This window comes from Pipistrellus hanaki, assembly GCF_964339955.1.
Source record: "Pipistrellus hanaki genome assembly, chromosome: 14".
NCBI classification, from domain to species: Eukaryota; Metazoa; Chordata; class Mammalia; order Chiroptera; family Vespertilionidae; genus Pipistrellus; species Pipistrellus hanaki.
The window spans coordinates 30,545,948-30,565,885 of record NC_140516.1 but is presented as its reverse complement, the minus strand read 5'-3'; the positions used below and the strand labels follow the sequence as shown (position 1 = coordinate 30,565,885).

Below are 19,938 nucleotides of genomic sequence, written 5' to 3'. Positions count from 1 at the left end.
CATGTTCCCTTTAGCTTCCTCACTCCAAGCTATAATACAAGGGCCCTTCCTTGACCTCTGTAACTTGTTTCCTAAGTCCATTTCTTCCAAGAATTACTTTTTTCTACCTCTGTAATTTATCCAATAAATGTTCCCTTAACCCCCTCCCCCCCCCAAAAAAATATTATAGGACAATAGTAAAAAGTCAGAATTTTTTATAAGCAAAATTTAAACATTTAATCTGACTTCTTCCCCCCACCCCTTATTTTATTTATGCAGACTTTAGAAGATATATAAAGTCTACACAATAGAATGTGAGTGGAATTGAAGCATTGATATCTCTCTGAGACATTGCCTTTTCACCTGGTCAGTAGTCCTCGCCAGATCTTTTAACAGAAATTGTTCCAGGTGGTGGTAGAGCTGAATCTTAGACTAAACGAGGCGGTGCTTTTTCTCACCACACTACAAAATAGCTTGTTGTATTTTTAAGCTCCAGCGTGGGATGGAGGTTAAGACCTTAAAATCTAGGGCAAACTCAAAGATTGAGAAAGCTCAGACGAAGGGAAATGTTTTCATCACTTCAGTCTTGAGACTAGTTTTAGTCTCTTCTTTAAAGACCAGGATTTCTACCCTACTGACAGCGAGGAGTGGTTGGGAGAAGAATGAGCTTCTCAAATTGTCACTGCCACCTGGATCTCCATTTCATGGATTCAGAGAAAATTGAAGTGGAAAGGGAGCTTAAAAGAATGAACTTTTCTAACTCCTTTGTTTCGCCTACCAAGAAACTGAGGTCCAAAAGGAGATTTTCTTTTATTTGGACAAGCTTTCTAAAGAAACTGGCAAAATCTAATCTTTATAGAGATATAAATTAAGATTAAGAACAGGTGGGAGGGGAGGAGATAAGAAAGGAAACGAATCCTAATATTCATAGGAATAAGCATACAAATACCACATATAGTACTAGATACTTCACCATTTAGGACACTGTAGGCTATAAGTGATGTCAAACTCAACTCAAATAGATTAAATAAGGAAAGGGAACTTATTGGTATTATTCCTGGAAAGTTCAAGAGTAAAGCTTCCAGCATCTCTCGATTGATTCAGTCGACATCATGAAGACTTAATTTTCTTGACTATCTTTCGCGGAACTGGATTTATTTATAGTGACACCAGGTAGTACCAAGCATCTCAGTGCTAAATCACACACACACACACACACACACACACACACACACACACACAGAGCTCATTTTCCCCAACGCCTAACAATAGTCTTGGAACTGAATTTCATTGACCCGATTGGCCTGGTTTCAGTTATGTACCCATTGCTGAACTATCACCATGACCAGTAGGAATTGATTAACTTATCATTTCAGCTTGTAGGACTCCTTAATCAAGGCTGAAAGTAGGGATGGGTGATCCCCTAAAACAAAATTGGGATTCTGTTTACCACAAAAGAGCTGGTGGATGCTGAGCAGGAGATGTATCGTAGACATTCATTCATGTGTTCCTCACAACTAGCCTGTAGGTCAATATTTAACTATGCTATACCATATCTTTTCTCCCAGGGGTACTGGTTTCTCGAATCTGTTAAGTGGATTACCGTACAGAAGATGTTTTTACCACTTATGAACCAGTTTGAGCCCTTCCCTACCCAAAGCCAATCCAGTATGGGGGGAAAAAATATAATGTGAATTTGTATAGGCAATGAACATTTTTCTCCCTAAAATAAGGATTTCTTTCTGCCCATTCCCCAGGCCCAGCCCAACCTGTTATATCCTATCCTTAATGTTCACCCTTTTCACTGATCACCTTATCCTACATAATAAAATGCTAATATGCAAATCAACCGAATGGCAGGCACATACTGACCACCACAGCAGACACTCAATGCAGGAGCTTCCCCCTGGTGGACAGTGCACTCCCACAGGGGGAGTGCCACTCAGCCAGAAGCCTTGAGCTCCGCTCTTGCCTGGCAAACACAGAAATAGTGGCAGGATTCCCTCCCACCTCTGAGGTAGTGCTAAGGATGTCTGACGGCTTATAAGCAGTCAGTCAGACATCCCCTGAGGGCTCCCAGACTACAAGAGGCTCAGGCCAGGCTGAGGGACCACCACCCTTCCGAGTGTATGAATTTTGTGCACCAGGCTTCTGGTCTGTTATGAAATCTTGTCTACTTTGAAGATTTGATTCAACACCTTGATTCTTAGATCTACTCCACTCTGAGGACTTGGAGGTGCCCCTCTAATCAGTAGAAAATTCTCCTCAGTGGCCCAGCCCAGCCCCTGTTCCCACTTCCTCAATCCCATCTCAAAGCCTCCAGTATCCAGCATTCACAGGTATTGTGGAAATAGGCAATGTGTTATTATTCAAGTATCTGGGATTTACTTTCTCTTGGCTGGAGAAGGCAGAACATACTTTTTCTGTGAACAATTTTCCATTGTTTACTGGAAGATTATTTCCTGAATTTGTGTAGATTTACTTATACTAGAGCTATGGGGAAACATCTTCTGAAACTGGAAGTATGGACTTTAGGGGGGTTTTCAATTCATCGTGTGGGGTTTACACACTTGTTTACATTTAACTAAATGTCTATCAGAATGGTTAGCTTATACGAACTTGTTTAGAGGATGTCTGTATGTCTTGTTAAACATAAGAAATCCAAACATATGTAGCCTAGGATAACAAGGATTACAAACATACATGTGTGTCAGCTTTAAAACTTCCTTTCCTGGCCTTTATTTAAAATGGCAAATGCATACATCCACAGATACGTTAGTAACCACAGGCCTAGCATAAACAAGTCAAAGACCAAATGAATAGAAACAACTAATAGGTATATTAGTGTGTTTTTGAAAGCTAGCATTTCCAGCTCGCTCAGTGATTGGAAAAAAAAACATCTTAGGGTTATATATGGAACCACGGCTATAACTGTTCACTTATGAGCACCTAATGCTGTCAGATTCTAAATGTGCTGTCCTTCCATCCAGGAGAGCTGACCCATCTGGTCTATGCAACAGATGGAGGAAAGCTTGCTTTTCCTATCCACAAGCCCTAGGTGCAGGCAGACAACACAGAGTCCTCTGGGAGAAAGGTCTTGGGGGGTAGGGTAGGAGTGGAGGATGGAACCAGTATGTTTGAGTGTATGCAGAAAGTTATCAATAGGTAGGTGACCTAGATGTTTGAGGGTTGTGGAAAAAATATGTTAGAGTGTTAGAAGTACCTTGAGAATTAAACAAATGAAAAGACGGGGTAATTATCCACTCTGGGAAAAAATGAAGGGTTAAACAAGACAGGGTGTATGGTTGCAGAGGACTATTTGTTTCCTCAGAAGCATTACTATAGATTATTATAATGTAAACTGATTAATGATTGTACCAAAACTTGTTGAGCTGTTGGTTGGGGTAGATGGTGGGGTGCAGAGAAGTGTGACGTTGTGGGGAGCTAGATTCTCATCCACCATAACAGGAAGTCAATAACTTACTTCATTCTTTCATCCATGTATTAAACACATATTGATTGCTTACATGCATCAGGCCCTGGGATAGGTGTTAGAAATATAAAACAAGCCCTAGGTGGTTTGCCTCAGTGGGTAGAGCTAGAGGGTTGGCCTCCAGACTAAGGGGTCCCGGGTTCAATTCTGGTCAAGGGCATGCACCTCAATTGCAGGCTCGATCCCCGTCTCTACCAGAGGGTGTGCAAGAGACACAATTGACTTGTGTCTCTCTCACAATCAATGTTTCTCTTATTCTGTCTCTCCCCCTCCCTTTAACTCTCTAAATATCACTGGGAAAATGTCCTCAGGTGAGGATTAATTAAAAAAAAAAAAAAAAAAAAAAAAAAAAAAAACACAGGAAAAACAAGTAAGTTTGAGTAGCTTTCAGTCTAAAGGGAAGACAGAGAAGTAAACAGACAATTAAAATACAATGTGATAAATATGATTCCAGGAGACACTTTTTCCCATGAGGCATCATTTTCTGAGATCTAGATTTCCCGTCAAGGAAGTGGAAGGTAAGACTGATGGCACAATAAAAACCTCAGTAACTAATCCTCAGAAATGGAGTGAGTCAGCCTTGATAGGTAGGTCTGCCAAATAACGCTTGATGAGCACTAACTAGGCACCAAACTCTAAACTTCTCACTTTACATGGATTTAATCACACAGTAAACCTGAGGTTGGCACTATGGTTACCAGAAGGACAACAAAAAGGCAGATCCCTGGAAAAGAATATACAAATTGGGTTTCTTTGTGAAAATGCCCCACTCACATGTAACTAACTAAAAATAAGATACATTTTAATCTAGCAAATTAGCAAAATTACTTAGCGTTGGTAAGAGTGTGGAAAAACAAGACCTCTCATATGCTATTGGGGCGAATGGAATTTTGCCGCACCATTTAGCTATATATGAAATAATTTTGCAATAATTTTATTTATTTTTCATTTTATACCCTTTTCACAGTGTTGAAGTAACCTTTTTAAAAAATAATTTTGTAAATCAAATAAAAGAAGTTTTAAAATACCAAAACTAATTCTATACCATTTTTCCTTTAAAGAATCACACTGTCTGTATATAATCATACTGGGGACTCTGAGAAGTCCTATACAATTTTGTTTAAAACAAACATTTCAGAAATATATTTGTCCCAAAGAACTTCATTGTTTGTTTTGCAAAATAATGATTAATATGGCATGGGTGATCCTGTGAGCAACATTGACCCAGAAATCACAGAAATATATGACTAAAGTTATACAGCCAGGGAGAAGGGAGACAGAACTTCTGATTCGACATCCAAAGCTCAACTGATGTCCGCTTAAAACTGGCTGATCAATCAGGATGGAGAAAGGGATCCAATTCATTCATTCTAAATAAAGAAGATCTTGCTTCTTTTTTTTTTTTCCAAGGCAAACTAGGGTTTTTTCTTTATTTTATCATATATATATATATATATATATATATATATATATATATATATATATATTATTGATTTTCCACAAAGAGGAAGGAAGAGGGATAGAGAGCTAGAAACGTCGATGAGAGAGAAACATTGACCAGCTGCCTCCTGCAGCGGTGTGTGTTTTTTTCATCAGCATTTATCCCTCCTACTCCCTCTTTCACCTCCAAGCATATATCTTGTTTTTGAAAGGGAAAAATAGCACTGCAGATTTTTGTATCAATCTTAGAAGGTATTCATAGTTTTCCTAGGAAGAGTTAGGAACTACCTTCAACAGGAAGAGAACAAAACACTTTTACATTTGAATTATATTTATTGACTTTTAAAAGAGTACCCTGGTAGCCCTATCATTTCCACCTTTTTTATAGATATTTTACCTTTAAAAAGGAAAGCAGGGACTTGTCAGGGAATTTTGGTATCAGTTGCTGACAAGAATACCATTTCTCCATTAGTTTTTCTTCCTGGATCTTTTTAGGCCAATTATCCTCTCCTGTCCGTTCCCTCCTTTCTTTTTTTTCAATATATTTTTATTGATTTTTCACAGAGAGGAAGGGAGAGAGAGAGAGCTAGAAACATTGATGAGAGAGAAGCATCGACCAGCTGCCTCTTGCACACCTCCTACCGGGGATGTGCCCGCAACCAACATACATGCCCCTGACCGGAATCGAACCTGGGACCTTCCAGTCCACAGACCGATGCTCTACCACTGAGCCAAACCGGTTTCGGCCGTTCCCTCCTTTCTGTTATTTGTGTCTCCCCAAAGACACTGTTCATTCAGACCTCTTCGGTGATTTTTATTGGCTAATTAAAGCAATTGCTATTATCAATTAATACAGTCCCCTACCTCCAGGGAAATAATAAGGAAGAAAATAAAGCAACTATGTCTCCTCAAAGATGATAGGAGAAAAATGAAATAAGCCAAGGGGAAAACTATGAGTAAAACCATTTGTTTCTGTGCCTGGCCCATCCTGTCATTTCAGAAGTTTACACTTCCAGAACCTTACTCTTCAGTTAAAACCATAACATTGTGTTGAATGAATATAAACACTTATTACAGAAGCCACCACTGCAGATAAGATTGGAAGTAATGAAGTTGCCTGTGACATGAGTAGGGCTCTTGTAGATGAATTTTGGCCTCTGTAACCTATACATAAGAAATAGGTCTGAGATTATTAAAAAGCAAATAAAACCCACAGGTGGTCCCTCTGAATAGTGAGGCCTAGTTCCTGATTCCGGGCCAGCAGCAGACATACAGCCCAGCAGACACACTGCCAGCGATGTGGGATGCCAAATGGCAGAGTGCTGCCTGCTTGTTTGGGTTGGCGCTGCTAAGGAGAGGAGGAAGGGGAGAGAGACATCAGAATCAGATATCGTTCCATCTCTGTCTACTTTTCCCCTCCCCACCCTTCTATCCCTTTCACCTCCTATTCTTTCATTTAACTCAGTTAAATTTTTTGTTGTTGGAGAAACTGATGTGATTGGCTTACTCTCAGTTGCTTTGGCTGGTGGGCCCTGGAGCCATATGAAAGAGCTAAATTGTAATAAGAGCTTTCATGGCTAGAGGGCAAGGATAGTTGAGCTAGTTCCACTTGGAGCTCGAAGAGGGAAACTTACTACTAATTTCTACTGCCAAGGAGAAGGAAAAAGGAGAGCTGACCATTACCGCCCCCAAATTGTGGCTCTCAAGTCCTGTCCAGTTCCTCTCTTCACATGAATTTGCTTGCTAAACTTTATTTGCACACACTGTCAGTGCCATGCCAGTTAGCAGATAATGGCTCTCTAATGGTTTTGCCTATGTGTCAACCCTCCCTCCCCCCACTAAGATGTACATCTCAATGGAGTTTCTCATGGAATCAAGCACTGCACTAGACACCCATGTGCTCATTTGACTGACTCAGCAATTAAAGAAGCATTTTCACCCATATTCTTTGATGCTCTTGCCCTGCAGCCATAGTGTTAGCCACTCAGTTTTCTTTAGTCCTCTACTTCTTGTCTGGGATGAAACCTGGAGCTGGCCTTAATTTCTGTCTTTTGAAAGACACAACTTCTGGCCAACTTGATGACCCAACTTCCATCCCTTGTAGATACTGCCAAAAATAAAGTTTATCAGGTGGAAAAGATCTCTGCAGTATTTACATCTAAAAAGGCTGACCCAGTAAGTTTGAGCTGGTTGTGTGACCTAAGAATGTACACTTCTCATATGGTAACAGAAGAAATCAGAAATGGTGACAAATTTGGTCAGAAAAGGGAAAGGAATAGTCTAAGTTAATTTTTTTCTATATATCCGATTTTCTAGGACAATATAAAACATTGGATCTTCCTTCATTGCTTGAAATTTGTTTTCCTAAAACAATATATTTTAGGATTTTTTCCCTAGAAGTATCTATTCTGATTCATTGACTGTTTATCAACTAATACCAGGCTGTTTTAATAATGCACTTATATACATGGCAAAGCAAGTCTTGCCTCAGTGACTTTTCAAAAACTTTGAATACTCTCATTGCCTTACTGTTTTTTCTTTAGAATCATTTATTCTAATTCCAAAAACTTTTTATAGAATTATGATGTTTTTTTCTCACCAATTATTGCTGGTATATAGGAAAATTAATTAATTAGCTCAATATAAAAAATTAAACTAATTTGATGGATTTTGGTTCACTATTGTTTTTGATCATATGATTTCCCATCTTCCTAGTAATTATAAACTTTATATATTTAATCTTAATACACTGACCAGAGCATTGATATTACAAAGCATCCTTGGTTTATATTGATTTTACTGTGAAAATCTATATTATTTAATTGTAAAGTATGATATAAACCATCAGTTTAAAGATTATCTCACTTAGAGAAGGTCACCTTTTTTCATATTGTATCTTTATTTCCCATGAATTTATATTAAATGCTAATAGATGCCTCTTAAATTCATATTGAAATTATCTTGTGTTTCTTAATTATACATGTTAACATGAAAAAAATGTGCCTACTATTGAAGTGAAGAATGATCTGTAGTTTGGTGTGTTGATTATGGGTAAATGTGATGTGTATCTACAATCAATGTATTTGCTTAACAATTTTAAACAAATCACAACTGAAGCAACCATGTCCTGAAGACTTTTTTTTCTATTTCATTTATGTATTTTGGCTAATACTGATGTCTCTTATGTTGCATTAATTGGATAACTTTCTTTTCCAAGAAAAATCACTCCATTTCTTTGAGATTTGAAAGTTTACAAGCACAGACGTGTGCACTTTTATGGCTCTGTATGTGATACATCCTATCAGTGGAAGAAAATGGGTATGCGTGCATGTCTTTGGAGTGGAAAAAAACAAAAAAGAAATAAAATGTCTCCCCTGAGATGCCAAACCACATATTCTCCCTCAGGCAGACTTGGTGCCAGAATTTATTCTGCCAGTATATTCTATAAACCTAGTTAAAGTAGTCATGGGCAGTGTTGCCCCAAGGCATCTGGCAGACATGAAAGTAAATCTCCAAAGAAACACTCTTTAAACTTAGGCCTCAAAGTATTCCTAGGAACTTTGTAAAGTTCCTAGGAACTTTAGACTCACAATAGGAACATAGGCTCAAAATAGGGGGGGGGGGGGGGAGGGGAAATCACAAAACACACAAAAGGCAGTACACCATCAGGAGCAATAACCACCCAAACAACAGAAAGCAGAATCATACTCATGAAGATTTTGGAACCAAATACACAATATAATATACTGACGATGTTTAAAGAAATAAAAGAGAGTATTGACAGTGGGATTAGATACAAAGAAACTATCAAAATTGATCATGCAAATTTGAAAAGTAGAACTTTATTAAATGAAGAATAAAATAATTTAAATTTTAAATTTAAAGGGCAAATTAAACATCAGAATACTTGCACAGAGTTAGGGAAAGTGTTGAACTGAAAGATAAATGAGAAAAAATTACATAGAATCTAGCACAGAGAGACAGAAATGGAAAATATCAAAAAGAAATCAGATGTATGATGATAGCATGAGAAAGCCTGCCATTTATCTAATTCGAGCTCCATGAAGACAGAATAGAGAGAATGGGGAGAGTTAATGACTGAACAATTTCCAAAATTAATGACAAAAAAGAGTCTCCTGATTCAGAACACCCAATGAAATCAAAGAAGGTAAACAAAAAGAAACTCAAACCTCAAGATATCAAAGGAAAATAGCAGAACACCAAAGGCAAAGAGAAAACAATGGAAATACCCAGATATAAAAGAAAAATTACCTGCCAAGGACCTGCAACCAAATTAAGCATTGACTTCTTAACAGCATCACTAAAAGCTAACCTACATTGGAATAAGTTCTTTCAAATGCTGAGAGGAAATATTTTCAATCTATTTTTATATACCAAGGATAACTGTCTTTCACAAATAAGGATTAAATAAAGATATTTTTAGAAAAACAAAAACTGAGAGAGTTGACCTTCAAAGGAACCTCATTAAGAACTTCAAAAGAAGACACTTTGGGAAAAGGAAAATGCCCCTGGAGAGAAGATGTGAAATCCACAAAGGAAGCTGTGGAGAAATATAAACAAATATTGACTGTATTAAAACAAAACTAAAAAAGTAAATCCTGAACAACAAAAGCATATAAAATCAGAGTTAAAATGTTTTTTAAGTTCTTATGTTATGCAGGAGAAGGATAATGATAGTAATTTTTTACATGAATGAGAATAATTAAGTCTATGGGTAATCTCTAAACATAGAAATAAACTCTATAACTCCCAAACTAGTTAAAGAGGAAGAAATGAGTAAAAGTAGTTTAATCAAAAAGAAGGCAAAATTTTACAGAGAAACAAAATTTTTAAAAAGGGGAACAAATAGGAAGCAAAATAAAATGAACTTTAAGGTTAAAGGCATTTCTAAATGAAAGATATTCATAACATATCATTAAAAGGTATCAGGAAATAGCAGGAAACTAGTAATATAGTTTCAATATAAAGCAAAAATTTTTAGCAATCAAGCACACACAAAAATCATAAGACTTTAGTTGATTTAGAACTACATAATTAATAAGATTCAATGAACTTAAAATGTTAATTCAACATCTAAAAAATTATATTCAAGCACACATATAATACTTTTGAAAACTATGTATGAAGCCAGTTAACAAATCTTAAAGTAGCATTCAAATCACATTCTCTGACTTCACATAATTGAGTTAGGATTTGTTTTTAAAATGTATTTTATTGTAAACAGCATAGAGTTAGATACTATTTTCTTAACTCAACATGATAATATTCATCTTTAACTAAGCAACTCTACTTATCAAATCAAATGGAGACTGAGCCAAAGAAGCAAGAAAAACCTGAGACTCGGAAAGGCAGCATAAAATGATCATATGACTCAGCAGTCCCACTTCTGGGTATATACCTAAAAGAAGTGAAAGCAGAGACTCAGATATTTGTACATCTATGTTCATAGTAGCATTGTGCAGTATAGCCAGAAGGTCAAAGCAACAGAAATTACTTCTATGGGTGAATGCATAAACAAGATGTGATTGATACACACACATACACACACACACACACACACACACACACACAATGGAATGTCATACAGTCTTAAAAGGAATTTGGCACATGCAACAAAAATGATGAACCTTGAAGATATGTTAAGCGAAATGAGCCAGTCACAAAAGGAAAAATATTGTATGATTCCACTTACATGAGGAATCTAGAATAGTCAAACTCATAGAGACAGAAATAGAATGGTGGTGGACTGGGGCTGGGTGAAGAAGGGAAGCTTGAAGGGTTAGTGTTTAACGGGTAAAGAGTATTAGTTTGGGAAGATAACATTCTGGATATGGATGGTGGTGATGGTTGCAGAACAATGTGAATGTACTTAATGCCAGAGAACTATAAACTTAAAATAGTTTAAAATGGCAAATTTCATGTTATGTTTATTTTACCACAAGTAAACAAAACAAACAAAAAAAACACACACACAACAAAAACTAAAAGAATCTTCTGTGCCAACACCCCAAGAATAGTTTGCCACTGTTCCTGGGGTGTTGATAGAATAATTAATCTTAATACTTTGAGAGGAGTCAACTCTGTTAACCCTTTCTAAAACTGCTCTAACCGCAGCATAGAGATTGAAAAAAAAAAAAAAAAAAAAAAGTATTATCTACAAATGTCTCACATTTGTGTAGCACTTTATATTTGAAGAAAGGCTTTTATGTGTCCTAACCCATTTAATCCTCATGACAGCCTTATAAGGTAAATTATAATACTCCCTTTTAATTCATGGAAGAAAGCAAAGCCTGAGAGATTAAATTGCTTAAGACCATGGAGCTGTTAAGAATGCAAGGGTCCAAATATCTACAGACTAAAGCCATTGATCTCCCAACATACGGAAATAGTTGTCAACTTACTATGAACTTTACATTTAAAATGCCAAAAGCAAAGTGCAATGCTTGTTAAACTGAATAAAGAAGGAAAAAGATAACATCATTACCTTCTCAGTGGCCAAGGAGTAAAGATTACACTGAATTTATGCTCTGAATCCTATTAACATATTTGTCGCTTTTTATAATGCTCTATTTGCAAACCTTGGTTATGTTTAAACTCTGGTTGGATGTTTGCATTTTTTAATATATGCTCCTAAAAAATACTCTTTAACTTGGAGTGGGGAAAGTGGGGGAAGGGGTGGACAGGAGGAAGCTTTTCCTTAAAATGTACTGTTTTAGTTTGTGGCTCTTCAAATTTTAATCTCGGTTTTCAAAAAACTGTGTCTCATTGTTATGCAAAGACTGTTTCATTTTGGGTCTTAAATCTCCTTTTTATTGCTTTCCTTGGAGTGCATGACTAATGTAAATGAGAGAACCCTGGCGACAATGCACATCACCCCCTTCATAATTTTACCAGCTCCCCCTAGCACAAATGGCTGGGTGAGTGTAACCTCTTGGTTTTCAGCACGCAGCTGGCATTCATTTTCCTCAAACCTGCCATAGAAAGTCACCTCAGAACCCCAATTCTCCTGCTGCAGAATGCAGAGCCAATAGCTTTCCCAGTCTCTGGGAAGATGTGTTACCTGGTGGAAGAATGGTGGCATTGACACCCCCTTGCTGTGAATGGGCCTCCCTGAATTTATTACTGATAACAAAGCACTCCCTGTGGCAATATGCAATAGGTTTCACTGTAGTGGGATTGGGTGAAAGAATGTGAGACGTTGCACTCCTTGGTCCTTCCCTGTCTGTGTGGTACCCATACACTGATAGGTCAAACCTTGACCATTCAAAGAGATGCTCCCTCAATTTCCTTTTCAAGTCGTTCCAAATACTGTGAGGTGAAAACAGTGGACAATCTCCTTACCTTTGCATTCACTGCCTATCTTCTGAAGTCCAGTCTTCTCCAGACATATGTAAAAGCACTCACTTTATTTGTTAAAATGCTTACAGTATTTTAGGATGGTCTTCCCTCATGTTTGTTTGTTTGTTTGTTAAATATATATTTTATTGATTTTTTTTTTTTTTTTTTTTTTTTTTTTTTTTTTTACAGAGAGGAAGGGAGAAGGATAGAGAGTTAGAAACATTGATGAGAGAGAAACATTGATCAGCTGCCTCCACACCTCCCAATGGGGATGTGCCCAAGACCGTAATTGAATCTGGAACCTTCAGACTGCAGGCCAATGCTCTATCCACCAAGCCAAATTGGTTAGGGCTTTCCTCATGTTTTGGGGGGGTAAAATTGATAATTCAGGATTCTCTGAGCAGAGAGCAATGGAAAAATGAAGTACTCTTACAAAAAAAATAGTTCACACCCATCACTTGGGCAAAACCATGGGACCTTTCCCCTTGTGTGTATCTGATTTATTGTTTCTATTCCCATAGCTTACATTTATGAAGCACCTACTCTGTGCCAGAAGCTGCTGAGCACATCACATGCCTTATATATTTAATCCACACCATACCCCTAACATGCTGATTTTATATAAAACAGTACAAATCCCTGAAGTGTAAAGAGGTTAAGTGGGCACATAACAATAGTGGCTTATGTTGCACAACTTTTTTTTCTGTTTAAAATTGTAGAAACCTACCTTACATAGATCATTGTCTTTAGAATCCCAAATTAAAGAATTTTCAGAATCAGGCTTGACAACTCCTGTCATTTCCTTAAAAGCTTTAATATTCTCTTCTCTCAGGGGGGTTGGGGGGAAGCACCAACTATATATTATCATCTCATGCATTTCAGATCTATTATTGTTTCCAATCAACTTTCTCCTGGGCTTGATTTAAACAAATAAGAATAGTAGGCAGCCGAAACCAGTTTGGCTCAGTGGATAGAGCATCACATCGATGTTTCTGGCTCTCTATCCTTCTCCTGTCCTCTCTGTAAAAAATCAATAAAATATATTAAAAAAAAAAAAAAAAAAAAGACTAGCAGGCAGACTATTGCTAACATTCCTTCCAAGTCTGTATTTTCTAAATGCCTCAGTCACTTTGCTTTCAACTTCGAACTTTATTTGATTTTTCTATATGCTGCTAATGAGTGAAAGATACGACACAGACACTCATTATTTGTAATTGTGAAATATAGCACACAAAATTGCAATGGCAAACAAAAGTGGAAAGTAGCTCCATGTTATAAATGAGGCAGACTTTTATGTTTAATGCTACTTAAAAGATAAAGGACAATATTATAAAGTCTATTTTTAGAGAAAAGCCCAATTATTTTTGAAAGTGGTAATGATATTTTCCTCTAGCATTTAGTAATATCAACAAAACACTTTGAAATGTTTTTTATAAAAGAAAAAAAGAATAAGTATTTTAAAAAATATATTTGATTAATTTTTTACAGAGTGGAAGAGAGAGGGATAAAGAGTTAGAAACGTTGATGAGAGAGAATCATCTGTCAGCTGCCTCTTGCACACACACACCCGCCCCCACCACCACTGGGGATGTGCCCGCAACCAAGGTACATGCCCTTGACCGGAATCGAACCTGGGACCCTTCAATTCTCAGGCCAACGCTCTATCCACTGAGCCAAACCGGTTTTGGCAGAATAAGTATTTTTTTGAACATCTATTTTGTTCTTAGAATTTAAGGAGAATATAGGATATATGTAAGAAATGGTGCCTGCCCTAAAGAGTTTATAATTTAGTGGATGAGAGAAGATGAACATACCAGTAATTTTAATTTTACCCAGAGAAGTACATAGTAGGTGCCCTTCCTTCCCATTCTTTAGCATGACCTAAAATGTAATTTCTAAAGTACATCACGAATTTTTTCTTCTCTTCAGAGAAAACTGATTTTGGATTTCAGAAATAGCCTGGTTTTATGCTCCAAAGATTAGAGTGTATTTCCCCTCCATTTATTGTCTGACTATTGTGATCAATTCTTAAATCTGAGACATTGAAAGGCTGAGAGACACTTCCACGTTACCCACCCTAAGATGTACCCTTATGTTCATCTTACTCTAGTGTCATCAGAAATCGGGCCTTCCCTTGTGATTCACACCACTGTCTCCTTTGGAGTTAAACACTTGGAACGTGATGTTGAGGAGGTGGAAGAGTTAATTTTCCAGCAGCTGGAAAACATTTTGCCAGGTTTGCCGCAGCCAGTCGCTACCAAATGCCAGAAATGGAGACATTCACAGGTAATCACGGAACCCAGTAGTAGGAGCACGATTTTCTTAACAGCTCAGCAGAACTGACTTGGCTCTTTCTGATCCTTTTGCCTAACGTGTAAGCATAAACATCTGCAGGTTTTATTATCCTGTTATTTCTCAATTAAGAAATGCAAACAATTTGCCCCAATCTAATGTGCACATTTTAGCATCTCAAGACATACACCCGAAAAATCTTGGCTTTCCTATGCAAGCAAGGCAAGTTACATATCCAAATGCAGCTGTTTCCCTGGGGTTTTTCTAAATCAGTGCTGTGGTTATATAGAAACCACTGTAACCTCCCAAATTTTTGCAATACATCAAATTAACCTCATTAAGTGTATTTTGCTACCACAGTTTTCATTTTTATTAAGTTCCCACTTTGGTTTTGACTGCTGCCAGCAGAGCTCTTTGCGGGAGAAAGATGAATGCCTGCACAGATCGGCCAGTTAGGCTGGTTTTCAGGGTCAGATAAACCTGCTGATCTCAGGACTAGCTCAAACTTAAAGCTCTGTAACGCTAAGTAAATGTTGACTTTTCTGAAAGTCGCTGCATATTTCAGGGGAAGTTTGTGAGTATTCCTAGAAAAAGCCTTTTGATCTGTAAACTCTGTTGCGAAGTTATTCAGGGACAGTGGAGCAAAGGGCAGGAAGGGGAAAGACACAGTGAGTTGTCTATTTTTTTTTTTTTTTCCCTATGGATGAACTGATTTATCAGCACTATCGGTCATCTCAGCTGTAAGCCTTTAGAAAGAGTGGTGTTGTAAGATATGCAGCAGATTTTGTGTATGGTAAAGGGTTTTCCAAAATGAAAGGAAATGGGAAATTGTAAATGACTTCCTAAAATTGCTGCAGGAATATGTGTTTACCCACATTCCCAAGTTCAATGATACAGGGAACCTAGTACACAGCTAGACACAGTACACAACAAGTCACTTTGCGATTTATAAACATCCTTTAAAGGAACAATAGTTTGTGAGTTTCTTCCTGTGATTTCCTTTAAATAATTTATTAATGAGCCAAAAATATGGGTTAAAATATACTCATTTCTTAAAGTTTAAAATGTTGTAGAAATAGATTGGACCTTACCACAAAATGGCCTATTCAAAGTTGTGCAATATCACAAAATGTAATAAAACCGTGTTTGAACACAAAGTACATCCAAACCCTAGAAATGCTTTCTATTACAATTTGGATGTTCTCTCTTGAAATTATTCCAGTATATTTACGGCTCTGTAGTCATTAAATCTACATTGCTGCAAAGCCTGAAAGGGAATAAGTTGTCATTCAACCTTAGAAGTTTGCATTTTCCACCATTCATATACTTTTTCATATACTTCCCTATTACCTTGAGCAGCATTCTATAGAACATAGCATTGTCATTGATGGCAGAGATCTTACCTTCATTGTGAGATGATAGCTAGATAGGTGATAGCTAGATAGATGATAGATAGAATCTCTAATCATCTTAGGAAAAGAAATAATGACAGGCTCAGAAACTTAATAGCATTTTACTAGTTAGTTTTCTAGTATTACTTCCAAGAGAACATTTCTTCAACGCCTTTAAAAGGTCCATCTTAGCCTTTGAAATGTAACATGAATGCGTGCACCCCTCCTCCCTTGCCATCCAGAACACATGATCTACCTTTGATAATGCATAAATGTTTGTGTTATGGATATGGCCTAATATAGTGTTTAAACTGAAGGGAAGGATGGTGTAGTAACAATGACACACAAAAAAGAGAGAGAAACAAACAACTGATTTTGACCGTTTTCCTATTTCTAATTAATGGTACCGTACCCTTGTAGGGGAAATTCCACCCATATTTTAAGCAGCATGTGTTCCCTTCCTTTTTCTCCACCCCCTGTCCTGCTCTACCCAAATCTCCCCCTATTTTTCACACTCTACCTCTTGTTTTCTTCTCTCTCTCTAACCTTGAAACCCTCATTTTATGAAGTCCTAGACAGACCACAGAACTGCTGTCCCATGCTTCAAGCAGTGGTGGTATACCCCTCGTATCTACACCCCTCAGCCTTAACTTTTTATCTAAATTTATTTTAGTTTTCCCTTTTTCTTTGTGATCCCTAATCTGCTGGGTGGGTTAGAAGAAGAAGAGAAAGGGAGGTAGCAGTGAAGAGCACCCACAAGTGTGGCAGTCCTGGAGCTGGGCAGTTCTAAGATGTGTTCTCACTTAGAGTATCAGAGAAGCCTTAGAGATTGCCAGTTTTAACCACTACACCCCTGAGAGAAACAAAGCCTGGGAGACATGAACAAAATCCCCATAAGTCCATTGGCTAGTAATGACAAAACCCACCCATTTGTCTCTCAAGTCCTTCACTTTGTCTCACTGACTCTCTGTTTCCTCTGCACCGACCCTGTTTCCTAGTACCACAAATCCCATAGCTTAAAACAACATAAATGTATGATCTTACAGTTCTGGCGTTCTGAAGTTCAAGGAGGGTCTCACTAAATTCAAGGCGTTGGCAGAGCTGTGTTTCTTCTGGTGCAGCTTTTGGAGAGAATCCATGTTCTTGTCTTTCACGTTTTCTAGCAGCTGCCCCCAGTCGGCACGAGGCCCCTTCCGCCATCTTCAGAGCCTGCAAAGTGGGTCAAGTCCTTTTCATTCTGACCTGTTCTCCTGCCTCACACGTTCTTGAAGGACCCTTGTGATTACACTGGGCTCACCTGGATAACCCAGGCTACTTTCCCACATTGGGCTCACCTGGATACTCTAAGCTACTCTCCCCATTACCCTTTATGAGCATCAGGCCTTTAGTCTCAAGGCACTCAAAGGAAGTGAGTGCCGTCTGACAAAGACGGGAGTGTTGTGTGGGGTGGGGGAGATAATGTCTTGGTTTTCCATGTTGCTCTCCCAGGGTCGCCTCTAAAATCACACACCACATTGGCAGCAGGAAGGTGAAAGATTTTTACTCATTCGGTTACTCATTTATTAAATAAGCATGTAATGAATGCCTGAGACATGGCTAGTACTCTGCTCACAGAACCCTAGAGGGCTGCTGAAGGCCTCTCCTAAGACACTAAACGAAATGGTTTTGCCTTGAGTAAGATAACAGTGCATTCTTGTGGGTGCTGCTCATCACAGAGGAAAAAGGCAGATGAGGAAAGAAGGCGTGTTTGAAAGACTTGGGAGCTGCTTTGTGCCTCCCATTTGGGGTTTGAATAAAACACTTGAGTAGGTGGTGCAAACAAAGTTAGCAAAGTGATGGCAGATCTTCCCGGTTCTTGGTTCCTCCCCTTTGCATCTATTTGCCCTCCATAATTTAAATGTTTATCCGGTTAATATAGCTTGCTACCTTGGCTGTGAAACATTGAATTGGGGTTTCTGTAACTAGTATGATATATTCGTCCTTTCATCAGAAGAGTAATAACTGAAGACACCTTTGCATGTACCTTGATGGGGACATCTAATCAGTTTGCTAATCTTAATACTCTCACCACTACTACTTGCTGTGCTCTCCTCTGTTTCAGGTTCTATCACGATGCTCTCTCAAACTATAGGATATATCTGATTTGCTTGAAATATTAATTCATCAGGGGCTCTTTTCTTCATTTTATTTGCACACAAATGGATTATTATTTTTTAAATCACCAAATGTATTTTTAAATAATAAGGAGAGCCCTAGCTGATTTTGCTCAGTAAATAAAGCATTGGCCTGAGGACTGAAGGATCCCAGGTTTGATTCTGGCCAAGGGCACATGTGGGTTGCAGGCTCAATTACCCCCCCCCCCCCCCAAATAGGGGCGTGTAGGAGGCAGTCAATCAATTATTATCTTTCATTAATGTTTCTATCTCTCTATCCCCTCTCCCTTCCTCTCTGAAATCAATAAAAATATATTTTTTAAAAAAGGAAATTCTGAGATAACTATATGCTTAAGAGAAACTAATAAACTAAGGTTTAAAAAAAATAACAGGAGGAGAACAGGAGGAGAAATAGGGGGATAAGAAAGAGGAGAGGGAGGTAGCAAATGAATATATTGGTACCTTTGTCCAAATAAATAGATTTAGACTAGCATATTAAGCTAGTAATAGAATTAAACCTCAGTTATCTTCTATAGTTACATTTCCTCATTTGATCTTTTGCCCTGAGCCTGTACTTTCTCCCCAATGGCAGTCTTTTCATATTTTTGAAGAAAAAGAATCATGAACTCTTTATGAATCTGATAAAAGCTATAAACATGAAAATTGTCATAACTTCAAAATATGCAAGTACATATAAACACAACATTGCATATAATTATGAGGCTTTATAAGCAATCTAAAGTCCTCCCTTAAAAACAGTATTAATGACACCTGCTGTGAAAGTCTTATTACTGTCACCTCAATAAATCAAGGGCTTCCTATGTCCCAGGCTTGTGCTGCAAAGAAACACAATTCACCAAACAAAAGGAATGTAAACTAATTCAAATTTCTACTAGTATGTTTTATAGAACTTTAAAGAACATTGAAGAGATTTCATCCTCAGGAGTATGTGTTAGGTCTCTGTTCTCATTCACTGTTTCTCCCCCCTGGAAGCTTCCTCAAATCTATTTGCACCCTTACGATTTAATTCCCCACACAGTTTACTCTGACAGTCAGCCATGTGGCTCATCTCTTTTTCTGTCTTTTCTCTCTTCAGCCTCCCATTCACATACTCCACTTTGGACTCTGTCCTTTTTGTTTTCTTCTAAGACAAGGAAAACTTTGCCCTGTTCAATGCAAATCCCCTTTTTCACTTCCTCGGATCTTCCTCACCTGAATACCGCAGTTGGCATAGAACTACCCAGGAATTAGAAAGAATAAAAGAGAAAGGAAGAAATGTGCACCCAGAATTTTCCCTAGAGATTTGTGTTTGGTAGGGGAGAAGAAAATATACAGAGAAAAGCCTAAGACACCCATATACTTACATTATTCCCTCATGAGATTAGTTTCTGGTGGGTAATTATGTCTAATTTTAGCATTGGAAGGTCAGGTGGTGATTAATAATTTCACTTTTTCTTTTTCTTTCTTATTCACCTTCTGCTGTATCTTCCTAATTTTCTTTTTGTAGATAGGTAGGAACTGGAAACCAGTGACTTGTTATAGGAATATACCATAATTATAAATCCAAAGGATTGTTTCTGTCAAAGTAGTCAGTCACCTTGATGAAGATGCACCTTTATTTCAAAAAAGATGGGGCTTCTCTTTCAGAGTCTGACATGCATTCTTCAGCATATTATCAGTTGGATCGGATCGCTGCAATCTGAACCAAAGTCATTTGGACTTAAACCTTTTTAATAAAATGGATCATCAACCTTGATAATTTTTTAAAAAATGTTTTTATAGATACAACTAAAGAAATACAGCTATTTGTATTTATCTGTTTTAATGTGAC

The 19,938-nt window shown here is 37.6% G+C and overlaps 2 protein-coding genes across 3 annotated transcripts in view; one reads left to right on the top strand and one right to left on the bottom strand.

Moving 5' to 3' along the window:
* LIPK (lipase family member K) overlaps nucleotides 1-17,370 on the bottom strand; it is a 253,310-nt gene extending 235,940 nt beyond the window's left edge. Inside the window, exon 1 of the mRNA XM_084904387.1 lies at nucleotides 16,999-17,370. The gene's annotated coding sequence lies outside the window, so the exon portion shown is untranslated. The remainder of the gene's footprint in view (nucleotides 1-16,998) is intronic.
* Nucleotides 1-19,938, top strand: part of RNLS (renalase, FAD dependent amine oxidase) — a 218,512-nt gene that overhangs the window by 180,961 nt on the left and 17,613 nt on the right. For both annotated transcript variants that reach the window (XM_084904351.1, XM_084904350.1), the window contains one exon: nucleotides 14,382-14,557. In XM_084904351.1, the coding sequence (XP_084760477.1) occupies nucleotides 14,382-14,557 (176 nt within the window). The remainder of the gene's footprint in view (nucleotides 1-14,381; nucleotides 14,558-19,938) is intronic.